The 15,070-nt window shown below is 39.4% G+C and overlaps 1 protein-coding gene across 5 annotated transcripts in view; it reads left to right on the top strand.

The window, feature by feature from the left end:
• Gpsm2 (G protein signaling modulator 2) overlaps positions 1–15,001 on the top strand; it is a 42,479-nt gene extending 27,478 nt beyond the window's left edge. For 4 of the 5 annotated variants that reach the window (XM_027395525.2, XM_027395522.2, XM_027395523.2 and 1 more), the window contains 8 exons: positions 2,936–3,091; positions 3,404–3,512; positions 4,160–4,289; positions 7,597–7,667; positions 9,593–9,769; positions 12,184–12,337; positions 13,391–13,608; positions 14,283–14,507. In XM_027395525.2, the coding sequence (XP_027251326.1) occupies positions 2,936–3,091; positions 3,404–3,512; positions 4,160–4,289; positions 7,597–7,667; positions 9,593–9,769; positions 12,184–12,337; positions 13,391–13,608; positions 14,283–14,507 (1,240 nt within the window). Of the gene's footprint in view, positions 1–2,935; positions 3,092–3,403; positions 3,513–4,159; positions 4,290–7,596; positions 7,668–9,592; positions 9,770–12,183; positions 12,338–13,390; positions 13,609–14,282 lie in introns of all 5 variants that reach the window. The other variant, XM_027395520.1, reaches the window with a different exon arrangement.
• The last annotated feature ends 69 nt before the right edge of the window (positions 15,002–15,070 follow it).

The raw sequence follows: 15,070 nt of genomic DNA on the forward strand, positions 1-15,070 counted from the left end.
TGAAAGGGAATGTTGAGAACTTAGCTGCTCAGAAAACACTGTATTTGAATTTGCAGTCCTCCTGTCTCTGTCTCCTGAGTGCTGTCACTGCAGGCATGCACCATCAAGTGTAGCCTTTTCCTAATACTTGATAGCAGCAGTATGGCTTCCTTTATGTTTTTTTTTAATTACTTTTATTTTTTACAACTTTAAATACAAAGTTCTAAACTTCTAAAGTCCTTTATAAACCCATTTAGCATGTAGGATGTATGTGGGTATATGCTTTATCTCACCTAGTGGTAAGAGAGGCCAAAAGAAAGTGGTAACTAGGTCTTATCTGAAGAGTATTAAAGTTTAAAAAAAAAAAAATAGGCCTTAGCCTCTACTAATGACCATTGAATTTTTCCCTCCTGCCCCACCCCTTAGCCAGCAGTTCTTTCCTTGCCCAGCATTGACTCCACCAAAGCTAAGGCTCTGTTCACCCACCTGCAGCATTGCCAGCTTGAGCTTCTATGTCAGGACCCCTGGAGCCCATCGATAGGTTGGCAACAGATGGTAGTAGCAAAGTCTTAACCCACTTCATGTCGTCTGCCCTGTCCCTTCTAGACTGTAGGGTTTTCTCTGAGCAGTGGGCTTTGAACACAGATTTAGACTGAACCAAAAGCACAGGTACTGACTATTGCTAACACTTAAGAGATTCCTATATATAGAATTCAGAGTTTGTCATTAAAACAAAAACAAAAACAGTGCTGGCTTTTTGGTGTTTGCCTTCCCCAGGTCACTAAGCCAGCCCATCTTTAGGAGTATCTGTTTCTTAATAAACTTGCTCTATTTTTATTACTTCACAAAGAAAAATCTGGGTGCGTGGCACATGCACTTAATCCCCAACACAAGAGGTGTAGGTAGGTGGATCTCTCTGAATTTGATGCCAGCCTGGTCTCCAAAGTGAGTTTCAGGCCAGTCTGAGGTACACAGTGAGGTACACTGAGACAGTGAGACCTGTCTCAAAAAACAGAGAAAAGAAAAAGCTGAAGTTGCTCTGTCCATCTGAAACATTAAATGGCACTGTTTTTCTTTAAACTTCTACCCACGGTTAATATTGATTGGTTGACTATTGATTAGCTCAGTGGTTCTCAACCTTCCTAATGCTTCAACCCTTTCATACAGTTCCTCATGTTGTGGTGACCCCAACTGTAAAATTATCCTATTGCTACTTCATAACTGTAACTTTGCTACTTTTATGAATCATAATATAAATATCTGATATGTAGGATATCTGATATGCAACCCTGTGAAAACAGTCATGACCCACAGGTTGAGAAACACTGAATTAGCTAGATATGAAATTTCCTTCCTGATTTGTCATGTGAGGAGTATAATTTACATTTTGATTTTAACAATTTTAACTGTCAAGTGTCATATAATTTAAAGCCAAGAATACAGAAAAGTATTCATTATTAAATGTGCCTGTGTTAAATATTGAAATGTCCTGTTAGAAATTGGTTGATGGCTTTTTGACTGAAGAAGTATGAGTTCACTGTGATGGCTTGCTTCCCCGAAGCAAGCAGGTTAGAACTCAGAAATTTAGCCTGAGTTCCAAAAACATAGTTTAGTGATGCTTTTGGAACTCACCCTCAGAATTGTCTTCAGGCCCATGTAAAAGTGTGTGACTCGAACTTTTCAGGATACAAGCAGTGCTTGGCAAACAGAACTAAGTAATTGAATTTAGTTCTAGAAAGGTTTCTGATCATTTATAAGTCAGCTATACAGAGAATAATGGTGGACCAGAACAGCTGTACAGTGGGGTCTGAAGGCAGTTCCTGAAGTCTCAAAAATGCCAGTGAGAACCAGTCAATCTGTTAGAATAAGCATGTAATGTCTCAGCGTGACAGCTCTGGAGTTATCATCATTTTGTACATACTTCAAATTTGTGTTCTTGAAAAGACCTGTCTTATTACCCTATTTAAATTTTTAAGTAGTTATGGGTGGTATGAAGTAATTGTGCTTTTGGCAGAAATTATGGAAAAGGATCATTTAGATTATTAAACCAAAGGCATGTGTAGGTTTAAGCACTGATAGGGTTTATATACATACCGATTCCTCTCAACTTTCCCAGAAACCTTGTGAGGTATTCTCCCTCCATTATATTTATGAGAAAACTGACAGGGGACCTGAGTAGCTTGCCCTAGAGCACATAGCTAGCAATGGTAGGATCTGAATCAGACAGTACTGTTCCAGACCCTTGTTCTAACAGGTCACACCAACTTCTTGCTGACAATACTACATGTGTTAGGTAGAATTTGGGTAATGTCCAATGAAATGCTTGGTATTTTTTATGAATCAGTGACTATAAACCTACATCTAAGGATTTTCCCTAAATATTATAAATGTTGACAGATGGTAAAGATAGTAGTAGAATTAAAGATACAAATATGAAGACTTGAGTTCGATCCCCTGCACCCACCTAAAAAGTTAGGCAGAGTGGTGTTACGTGTAACCCAAAGTGCTTGGAGCAGAGATGCAGAGACAAAGATCTCTGGGGTTTGCTGGAAGACACCAGACTGATATCAATCAACTCTAGGCCTCCACATGACCCACAGGCACACATGTATGTGCACAAGACAACTCTTACGTGAACACGTGTAAGTTACTGCCAGCACGAAGGGATGAGATCTTCTAAATATCTCAAATATTTCCATTCTCTAGAGGCATTTTGATCTCATGCTTCGGCACTCCTGTATTTTGTTGAGCTATTAGGACTCGTAAAGTCTGAATCCATTTTTTTCACACTTTAAAACATCTTTTCGCTTTTCCTAAAGTAATAGGAAAATATATTGAACTCTCAAACAGACTTATTTAAAAGGTGGCGCAAAGCAACAGAGATGGAAAATGTCAGCATTCGGTTCTTAGAACCAAATTTAAAATGAGCATCATGTGAATTATTGGTTTCTCTTAGGAAGACACTGCTGCTGGCTCGGCAGCTTAAAGACAGAGCCGTGGAAGCCCAGTCTTGCTACAGTCTTGGGAACACATACACTTTGCTTCAGGACTACGAGAAGGCCATCGATTATCATCTGAAGCACTTAGCAATTGCTCAAGAGCTCAAGGATAGGTAAGTTACCCTGTTGCTGAGTTCAGTAACGCAGATACCTTATTGAATTCCAGCTTTTGGCTCTGCCTCCCGAGTGCTGGGATTACAGTCTGGCCACTGCATATTTTTAAAGACTGTTTCCAAGTTTTAGTATTTTTTATTTGACTTTGAATTTGGTGCCGTTTCTCTGTCTAGAATCCTCATTGCTCTAGCTGAAGGCTAAGTAAATACAAAGCATGCTTTAAACCTTTAATTATTGCTTGGCTACGTTTATTCTGTACTCTTTGCACCTGATTTCAGATAACTGTGTGTTAATTTTGAATTATATTTTAGGATTGGCGAAGGAAGAGCATGTTGGAGTTTAGGAAATGCATACACAGCTCTGGGAAATCATGACCAAGCAATGCATTTTGCTGAAAAGCACTTGGAAATTTCAAGAGAGGTATGAAGCAAAAGAAATCACCACCTGTCCTGTTGTCATTGCAAATCCGTGATGGGGTAGGGTGTTTTTCCAGAACATTTATACAGCTGTATAAGCAGATAGGTGAGTGTATTGCCTTGACCTGGGGAGACAATAAAATGAGCTGGGGCATATGGGAATAGGATGTTACCAAAACACTCCATCTTCCTACCCTCAGTCCCATGTAGAGGAATATCATGGTTTTTAAAGAAAACGTTGATATTTAGAATCAAGGACTGGCTTTTGTTATACCTGATGGCTATTTGAGCTTAGATACCTTTCATATGTAAAATGGGAATGGTCATAGATACCTTGGGAATTGGGTTTTTTGTTTTGTTTTGTTTTGTTTTTTTTCTCTCCTGTTTTGTTTTGTTTTATGACAGGGTTTCTCTATGTAGCCCTGTCTGTCCTAGAATTCCTTCTGTATATCAGGCTGGCCTTGAACTCAAAGAGATCTGTATGTCTCTGCCTCCCAAGTGCTAGGATTAAAGACACGTGCCACCAGTGCCCCTGCCTTGGGAATTGTTCACACACACACACACACACACACACACACACACACACACACACACACACAATGTTCACCATTTACTAGCGTCACTGTAACATGGAAATGCTTATGGTTATAGGTTGGGGACAAAAGTGGGGAACTGACAGCGAGGTTGAATCTCTCAGACCTGCAGATGGTCCTTGGCCTGAGCTACAGCACAAATAATTCCATGATGTCTGAAAATATTGAACTTGATGGCAGCTTACATGGTAAGTAGCAGCTTTAAAATCTACTTCTTTATGCTGAAGATTTACTTTACATTGAGGAAAAGAAAGGATCTTTTAAATGGCTAATGAGGCATGTCTGCTGTGCTCGGAGTGCGTGCGTGCAACAGAAGTGTACTTCTCTCACCTTTTGTGGTTTTACACAGTTCAGTTAACCCATAAACACAGAACACAGCATTTCATAATTCTTACTGTGAACAGAGGAATGATAAAGGTATAATTCTTTTCTTTGGTTAAAAAAAATTCACATGCTGCTAAATTAATCTGTGGGTTAATTCAGAAATCTATAAATATGAAGATGCTAGAACAAAAACATTTGGTCTATCCCTTTATATTTCAAGTGGTGTAATATATGTGATTTTTAGTAAGCTTTTTTTCTCCCCTATTTCACTTCTGATGAAATAGCTTGGGATGGATGTCTCTTTTTTTTTTAATCAGAAAACTTAGGAAATCTTCTACCTATATGTGACTCTGAAATACATTTTTAAACTCGGTTCCATGAGTTACAGACATGGCTCAAGGGTAAAGTACTCACTAGCAAGCCTTACAACGTGAGTTCAAGTCCCAAAACCCACATGGTAGAAAGAGAGAACCAACTCCAAAAGTTGTCCTCTGAACTCCACGCTGGCACTATGGGCACATGCGCACCCCCCCAACAATAAATAAATAAATGAAGCTTTAAAAATATATTCGTTTCTAAGCTTAAATTCACAATCGAGGGCTAGAGAGCTGGCTCAGCGGTTTAAGCACTGGGTACTGTCTCAGAAGTCCTGAGTTCAAGTCCCAGCACTGACATGGCAGTTCCTAATTGTAACTCTAGTTCCCTCCTCTGGCCTTCAGCACCAGGTACAAAAGTGGTGCACAGGCTTATGTGTAGGCAAAACACCCACACACAAATTAAAACTTAAAAAAATAATCAAAAGCTGTACAGATAGTCTTAGGATATTCAAAGAGCATACGATTCTGAAGTGTGGGATGTGTAATGAATTGCAATTATACTTTGTATAAATGGTTCAAGTTTTCCAGGGTTTAACTTATGAATTGGTATATTGTAAGAATTCTCATCTATAAAACTGCCATGTGTGCTCATGAGCCACAGAGCATACTAGAGTCTCCTTTGCCTCCTCTTGTCATGGGAAGCCACTCACTGGATTTCCACTGCTAGCACAGCACCTCACCACTTGGCAAGGTCACTAGGAACCTGTGTTTTACCAAATCAACTCATCGGGTTTCCAATGCCGTTTGCCTTTGCTTGCTCGGCAGTATTTCACTCGTGAATATAAATTCAGAATCCTAAAAACAGAACAAAACAAATCCAGGGAAGTATTTTAGAGCAAACCTTTTTAATGGGGCATGCTGGATGCCTACAGTTTTGTTTGAGTGACAGCAGAACCTGGACTAATCAATACTGTGGACACACAACATGCTCAGTTCTCAGACTGCCCCGCTCTCGCTAAATATGTACATAGTTTTGAAAACAGAAGCTAATAACAGAGTCTAATGTAAAACAACCAGGATTCAACTAGAACCAATATCAGAAAATCAGTTAATGTAATTTACTGGTAAACACAGTAACTATGAAAATAGCCCAAATATCCAAATGGATCTATAATTCTTTTACATACAAATACTTCATTTAAGAGTATCAGATGAGCCCGGCGTTGGTGGCGCACACTTTTAATCCCAGCACTTGGGGAGGCAGAGGCAGGCGGATCTCTGTGAGTTCGAGGCCAGCCTGGTCTTCAGAGTTAGTGACAGGATAGGCTCCAAAGCTACACAGAGAAACCCTGTCTCGAAAAACCAAAAACAAAAACAAAAACAAAGAGTATCAGATTAAATAAGATTCAATCTACTTATTAGATAAATACATAAAATATTAAGATGTTGTAAGACTGAAAAAAGATTTATAGCACAGAAACCAAAAGGAGATAGCTGTGTTAGTTCTGGGACAGATATGCTTAAGAGAAAAGGTCTGTGGCAAGCGTGTGGCTCAGCTGCAGGGATGCTTAAATAGCATGTGTGAGGTCTCAGACGGATCCCTAGAAAGAACGCGATAGCAAATCTGTATAGAGTGGGGCTTACACAGGCAGGTTTTATATGTTGTTCATACTTTAAAGCTGGATGTTAGGAATCAGCTATGCTTTATATTATGCCCCTTTGTTCTTGGTAGTGGTTTTGTTTTGCTTGTTTTTAACAAGGTCTTGCTGTGTAGCCCAGGCTGGCCTTGAACTAAGCTCACTATACTCTCCAGACTGGCTTTGCATTTTGATCCTCCTAGTGAGGCTAACAGGCATGCAATGGCATGCCCATGTATATCATGTCTTTAAAAAATACTGCTTGGGGTTAGAGAGATTGCTCAGTGGTCAGGAGGACTGGCTGTTCTACTAGAGAACCTGGGCTCAGTTTCCAGCACTCACAGAGTGGCTCACAGTCATCTGTAACTCTAATTCCAGGGGCACTAGACACCCCTTTCTTACTGCCTCAGGCACCAGACATGCATGTGGCGCAGACAAGATACCCATACACATAAAATAAATTATTACAAAAAAATATAACCTGGGCTGGAGAGATGGCTCAGAGGTTTAAGAGTACTGACTGCTCTTCCAGAGGTCCTGAGTTCAATTCCCAGCAACCACATGGTGGCTCACAACAATCCATTATAAGATCTGGTGCCCTCTTCTGGTGTGAAGATATACATGGAAGCAGAATGTTGTATACATAATAAATAAATAAAATCTTTAAAAAAAATATATATATATAACCTAATTTTTAAAGTATTGTTTGTTTATAGAAACTCTGTACTTAATATTTAACAATATATATGATCAAAAGATGTTTTTGAGAAACTTTGCTTTTGTTTGACTTATGGTGGTGAACCTGTCTGGAAATAGGACACTTTGGAAAAACTGTGTAGAACTGGGGTTAGAATTTTTAATTCTATCAAAACCGAAGGCCTACAGCCTTCCCATGATTTTACTTACTTAGACCACAATGTGTTTGGGTTTCTTTGAAGCTACATAGAGAATATAAACCAGTTATTATAAAATGCTTTTTCTAAATCAAGGGATAATGTTAGTAACCAGTTTTTGGTTTGCAACCAAGTATGGCTCCTGACATGAAAGCATGTAGAAGGACTGTCTGTTTTTATGTAGTGTGGAAAATAATTACTCTTTTTAAATGTTTGTGAATGAGATATTAGAATGGAATCATGTAACACTGCCAAGTTTGTGTTCTAAAGGGCTCCCTGATTTATTTGAATTAATTTGTTTTTGTTTTTTGTTTTTTTACAAAGGTGCACGCTCCAAGCTGGGACGAAGACACAGCATGGAAAATATGGAACTTATGAAGTTAACACCAGAAAAGGTTGGCAGGTTTATGTTTTAAATTTCCATGAACTGTAATATTTCAGTAACTTTTAAGTAAAAGAAGTCAAGCCTTCTGCTGTCTGGGAGGCCAGCATGGGACTGATCCAGACCCCTGTACGTGGATGTCAATGAGGAGGCCTCGGCACTCTATGGGGCCCCTGGTAGTGGATTAGTATTTTTCCCTGGTGTAAGAGGGGACTTACATCCCATGTGAAGGGATGCTCTCTCAGCCTGGACACAAGGGGGAGGGCCTAGGCCCGGCCCAGGATGATGTGGTGGACTTTGGGGAGCCCCTATGGAGGGCCCTACCCTCCCCTGGGGAGTGGAGGGGAGGAGGGATAGAGTGGGGGCTGGGGAGGTTGGGGGGAGGGGAGGGAGAAGGGATTGACATATGAAGCAAGCTTGTTCCTAATTTGAACTAATTAAAAAAAAAAGAAATAAAATATCTTGTACATAAAAAAAAGAAGTCAAGCCTTGTGCTATGCAGATATCACTTAAAAATTTGCTTTTAAATATAACCAATAAAGTCCAGTGCAAAAGGAATGAGTACAGCATGCTGTCATGTGCTTAATAAAGATTAATAAGCATAGCTGCGCAGTGGTGGCACATGCCTTTAATCTCAGTGGGAGGCATAGGCAGGCTGATCTCTGAAGTTCAAGGTCAGCCTAATCTACAGAGCAAGTTCCCGAATAGTCTCCAAAGCTACAGAGAAAACTCTATCTCAAAAAACCAAAAAAATAATAAAATAAAAATAAAGATAAATGAGCATATATATATATATACATATATATATATATATATTTACATATGATATATATACATACACATATATTCAAATGTTAATAATTGTCAAATATTCATTTGACAATTATAAATGCTGTTTTCTAATAAGCAATCATGCATCACGAGCATCTTTCAGCTGGACATGGGAGCACGCTTCTGTAACCCTAGTGCAGAGCAGGCTAAGGCAGCATGCGAAGTTGAAGGCCAGCATAGGCAAAGTGTGAAAACCAAGGTTCATCTTTGCATACCGTTAAACGTTCTTCTGTTCTATTGTTATAACTAGCATATGGTTTATAAAATATTGATACTGTTTGCATAACCAGCCTCTAAAACTCCCACAAGTTGAACTGATCTATATATGTGTGTCATGACATACAGTAAATAAATGTAATTTAAAAGTGTTTCTAAACTGGGCGTTGGTGGCACACGCCTTTAATCCCAACACTCGGGAGGCAGAGGCAGGCGGATCTCTGTGAGTTCGAGGCCAGCCTGGTCTACAGATCGAGTTCCAGGACAGGCTCCAAAACAATACAGAGAAACCCTGTCTCGAAAAACCAAACAAACAAAAAAGTTTCTAGAGAAATAAGTTCTTTTAGAAAAAATTACCATTGTGCATATGAGAGAGAAGGTTGGGGGGATATGTGTATAAATTTTATCTACTGAGAATTTATTTCATATGAGTGAAATCGCTAGTTTTATCAACAAATATTTGTTTTATATAAACTTTAGATACTAATTTTTAAGTAAAAATTATAATATACTCACAAGTTGTAACAGATTTTTATGTAATTTACATCCAGAATAATACTTTGTTTTCTCTGACCATTCAAAATGTATTTTTAAAGGATTTGGGTAAACTTCATTTTCTTACTCTTATGTTCATAAAAGCAGTCACAATGTGTGTTTATATGCACTGTTGAATTTGTTGAATGGATTCATCAAACATTTGTGAGACTGAGGCAAAAGGCCCACAGAGCCAGAGTGAGTGCCAGTAAGGCTACATAATGAGACCCTCCATCTAAAAACAAAACATATGTAACAACAAAAAAGCCACCCAAGGATCTGTGATCCTCCCATGCTGATCGTGAGTAACTGTGAAGGTGGGGCTTTCATGCCTTGCTTTCCACTTACAATTTATAGGTACCAAATTGGAACAGTGAAATCCTTGCTAAACAAAAACCTCTCATTGCCAAGCCCTCTGCAAAGCTGCTGTTTGTCAACAGACTGAAGGGGAAAAAGTACAAAAGCAGCAGTACCACTAAAGTTCTTCACGATGCCAGCAACTCCATCGACCACCATGCTCCAAATCCTCAAAAGGTACTAAATCAGGAGTGTTAGACCTTAACGCCCAACTGTAATACTTTCGTTTTCTTGTATTCATACCAAATTGTCGACAAACAAGTAATATGTGCATTAGTCAAAGAATGTGTATCTTCAAGTCTTTCCTGTTCTCAGCTAGGACCTACTCTGATCATTAATTGTTCCAGTGATTTGGACAGTAATTATTACTATTTAAGTCACTGTTGCCAGGCTGTTTACTACTGTTAGTCTTACTAGCAAACAGCAGTAACAAACTCATGTTTGAAGTCAAAACAAATTTAATTCAGATATTCAAGGGTTTTATTTTTTAATGAATTAGTCAGTTTTACAGCATTAGACCTAGTGGAACAGAGGCCAGTGAATTTTTTTTATCTTTGTGGATTTCTAAATATTTGGTAGCATCAGCTTTTATTTCATTCTATTACTGAAACCATAACTGCTTTCTTATTAAGAGGAAACCAATTTATTGAATTTAACTTACTCTAAAATGAAGACACTTTGGGCTTATTGATCAGTATCAAAGAACTCTCTGAGCTAGCTGGCTACTCTATATTCTGATAAAGAGGATCACAACATTCTTCCCCAAGTCCCATTGTCAGTCCATGAAGGTCTTTAAAAAAGTCTGGTTTTTTATTAAAGCTCCACTAATGACTGTATACCTACCGTTGCAGTATCTTTTCTTTGGTTTGGGCTAACAAAGGAAGAATTTAGGGCTGTGTATAGATGGTTCAGGGATGCACCAGAACTAGGGCTTCAGGGTGTCTTCAGCAGACACCCTGGATTGAGCTGATGTCTCTACTTTTGAAACCTACTGTGTTTTTTCCCGTTTGGGGCTTCTTGAGACAAGGTTTTCCTCAGTGTAGACCAGGCTGACTTAGAGTTACAGGCGTTGTCCACCATGCCCAGGCCCCATGCTATTTTTGAGGTTCAGAATTGTAAATTACAGGCCTTCCACACCTAGAACAAGGTCTGTGTGATAAAGTATGACTGTAGTTTATAATAAGCACTTCAATTCCAAACATGAGATTCAGTTTGACTCTTGACTCTGCTCTTCTTTCCCTCTCTCGTTTATGGGCGCTGTTTCCACCTAGAAAGCTAGATCCCTTCCCTGTGTTAACCACACCTGATCATTTTGTTCTTCACATCTGTATGTCCCACTTGTAGTAAATTCTCCTTTCTCAATAGACTTGACCTCCCCTGCTTTTGATTCTGCTGCCTGAAGCCACTTGAGGGATCTGTATAGAACTGTTTAACACTGGCTGTACTGCCACTGAATTTCAGAACTCAGTATTTTGCCTACAAAGACTGATACTTTCTTAACCCCTTCTCCCTTTCCATCCACTGTCCTATAAACAAACCCTTAGAACTGTATTTATCAATATAAAGCATCCCTAACTTGAAAATGCTTGTTCATTTTTAAAAGAGCTAATACAAATACATGAAACTTTAGCTAATATACTTACTTAGCTAATACCCTTCTTAGGCCTATGACATTTTGTGTGTGTGTAGCTTTATTGTAATACTTACGGAGAATCAATTGCTTATATTAGCACCATTCAGGTTGGAGCACTCCAATGAAAGGCCCCCTCCTTCCTTCAAACATTTAATAGAGGGTTTTTTTCAGGGTCTTCCTTAATAAATAGGGCCATCGGGGGAGGAGTTTCGTGAGGATTTATGCATTTGATCCCTAGTACTGGTGTTCCCCACATGGGAAAAGACTTCTCAGATTGTTATATTATGTTGCTTTTCCAGTTAGTTTACAAAAATTAGTTTACTGAAATTCAATTGTGGAGTCATTGAGCCTGAGGTGCCTCTGTATTGCTAATCAGCAGCACAGTGGCGTTCTCTTCTGACCACATGCACACAGGCACTCTATGCTGTACCATGTGGTGGGCTCCACCCCTCTTCCTCTGCTTTTCTCAGATTTATCCCCACCACCAATTTGGCATGACTTCGCATAGTGGTATCTGCAGCATTTCTCTGGAGACTGAGGTGTTTTTTTCTTGTAGTGGAGATTAAATCCAGGGCCTCAAACACGCTGTGTAATCTACCACTGAGCTTCAGCCACATCTCCAGAACTTCTATAAAATTTTATTTGAGTCACTCACCAAGTTGGCCAGACTTGGCCTTGAACTTTGTGATCCTCCTGCCTCAATGTTATGAATGTCCAGGCCAAGCTTCAGATATACTACTTTGGCCTAAGAAATACAGGAATTAAAAGTTAAATAATTAAAAGTGAGTCTTTTGGGGCCAGTATGGGAGCGTTTGAGTACCAGCATTGCCACTTGAATTCTTTTTTGAAAATAAAGGCCAGTTTTTGTTTTTAATCTTGCATTTGATTTTATCATGATGTTCACGATGACCTAAGGATAAAGGAGGAATAACTAAACATACAAGATTTTCTGTTTTAGAAAACCAGTGCAGAAACTATTGGAGATGAAGGATTCTTTGACTTACTAAGGCGATTTCAAAGCAACAGGATGGATGACCAAAGGTGCTACTTACAAGAAAACTGTCGCACATCGTCCACAGCAGCTTCTTCTACTACCCCCAAGATGATGAAAGGTAAGCCACCTTCACTGCTTCTTCAATTTTAGTTCATTTTATTTATTTGAGGCATAGCCCAGGCTGGCCTCACACTCATTATATAGCCAAGGCTGGCTTTGAATTCCTGATCCTCTAGCTTCCCTCCCAAATGCAGGGATTACAGGCACCATCATGCCTGCTTTTCCCCGGTTTTAACAGTTGTCTTTGGAACTGTCGTTTCTTACACTTCTCGTTATAGGAAACAGAGTAAAAGACCTCATAATCCTAGCATGTGGCACTGAGACAGGAGTATTAAAGTGAATTCAAAGCCAGCCTGTGCTATTAGATAGTGAAACCCTGACTCAAGAAAAAAGGCTACTGCTAAGTGGCAGAGCATTTGTCTAGCAAGTAATAGGCTCTTTGTCTGCAGCACCACACATACATGCATACAAGGTAGTTATCTGTATATTATGTACAAATAATAAAGCATATATTTCATATCTGAAAATTTAAAAGTCTAAAATACATTACTTATATTGTTATATGTCCCTTCTAAAAGATGATTTGTACCACAGATTAAGATTGGCCAGTCTCAGCCAGGTGGTGGTGGTGTACACCTTTGGTCCCAGCACTTAGGAAGCAAAGGCAGGCAGCTTTCTGAGTTCAGGGCCAGCCTGGTCTACAGAGTGAGTTACAAAACAGCTAAGGATACACAGAGAAACCCCATCTTGAAAAACCAAATAAATAAGACTGGCAGTCTTTTAACTCTTTAGGTCACCAAATGATTTCCATCCAGAGCATGTAAGGAAACAAAACAAGAAACATTAGATGAAATTATATAAGGAAAAAAAAAAAAAAAAAAAAAACGCCATTTGTCCATCTTCTGAAATCCAGCCCCACACCTCAGTTATTTGGGGGGAGCACTAGATACAGGAGGAGCAGTCTGTATGCACCAGGGAGCCCGCCCATCCTTCCCAGCCTGCCCACAGCAGTGGCAGTGCCCTGCAGGAGAGCAAGGTGGAGAAGAATGGTATGCACACGGGTGTTTCAGCATGTGTTTAACAGATTGCTTTCTTTCCCAACTGTCCATAGCACCGTCTGTTCCTGTGGTATCCCCCAACACAGATGAGTTTTTAGATCTTCTTGCCAGCTCACAGAGCCGCCGTCTGGATGACCAAAGGGCCAGTTTCAGTAATTTGCCAGGGCTCCGTCTGACAAAAAACAACAATCAGTCTGTACTTGAGCACCTGATGACAAATGACAAGAAAGAGCCTGATGAAGACTTCTTTGACATCCTTGTAAAGTGTCAAGTAAGTGTACACACATTCCATCTGTAGAATGGCTAGGGCAGCTCTGGCAGAATTCAAATTCTTGAAAGGCTCATTGTGATCAGGCCATTATTATTTACCTGTCTACATTCAGAACACCATGGAACACTACTCATGTTACAGGTACAATTTGGGATAGCAAGGATGCTCTTGCTTTTGCAGGGTCCTGCATTTTAGTGGGAAGACAGAGGGCAAGTGTGTACATTGTACCAGAGACAGACAGAAGATGATGAAGGGGCAATGGATGGTCAGTGACTGGGAGACATCTGTTTTGTATACAGTTGGATAGATAAAACCCTTCTGGATTGCCATTTAGACCATTTATGCAAATAGCTTCCAAAGCAGGCACAAGAGTATATTTCAAAAATGTAATCTAGTGACTATAGTTTGTTGACCCTTGGCCTAGGTCATTCTAGAAATGTTAGATACAAACCCCTGTAAAGACTGGGCTGTTGCCCTTGCACTGTAGTGTCAGATTACTTGTGACCAAGTGTAGTATATGTATGCAACCCATTTCTACATAATACTACATTCTCATTCTATCGAGTTGAAACAGGCCAAAAGAAATGCTTATAGCTCTATCTTGTGACTGACAGACGTTGCAGCTTGGCCCTGTCCTTCCTGGTCATTATGTGTCAATTTCTCTCCATCTTTAGGGGTCCAGATTAGATGATCAAAGATGTGCTCCACCACCTGCCACCACAAAGGGGCCAACCGTCCCTGATGAAGACTTTTTTAGCCTTATTTTACGCTCTCAAGCTAAAAGAATGGATGAACAAAGAGTTCTTTTGCAGAGAGATCCAAACAGAGACACTGAGCTTGGACTAAAGGAACTTTTGCAAAACAATGCTTTGTTGGAATTTAAGCATTCAGGAAAGTAACTAGCAAACCACTAGAAGCTGTGGTATTTCCTGCTAAAGACTAGTTCCCTTTGGAACACTGCAGAAAAATTCAACCTTTTCTAAAGGAGGAAACTATCCAGCACTGTAGTAGTTACCAGGTTTTAGGTGTAAATGCTGAGGTACTCAGGGGCTGACATGCTTGTTTCAGGGCAGAATGTCCTGTAGGTGCTCCAGCAACTTACCCTTAGATTCCTTGACTAGTGTTTATGAACTAGGAATTTAAATGAACCCTACATTAGAATTCAGTCCTCTTACTGAGGTCATTTTTCTAAGGATCTGGTTGACAATGACTTTTTTATACTTACCCTTGAATATAGTGGATTGCCTTGCTTATTGAAAAATAATGTAAATGTCCTATGTAAAAAAAGGTGAAAAATAGTCATAAAATTCTAGTTTCTCTAAGAAAACTATATTCAATATATTTTTAGGCAAAGCCAGTGGGAGAGATAAGAAATAAACTACTTTTAGCATGCTTTGGGCTATTTGTCTCTTATTACACACAATAATACTATATTAGACTTACTATTGTGAAAAACCAGAAA

The sequence above is a fragment of the Cricetulus griseus genome (genome assembly GCF_003668045.3).
Source record: "Cricetulus griseus strain 17A/GY chromosome 1 unlocalized genomic scaffold, alternate assembly CriGri-PICRH-1.0 chr1_0, whole genome shotgun sequence".
Taxonomy (NCBI): domain Eukaryota; kingdom Metazoa; phylum Chordata; class Mammalia; order Rodentia; family Cricetidae; genus Cricetulus; species Cricetulus griseus.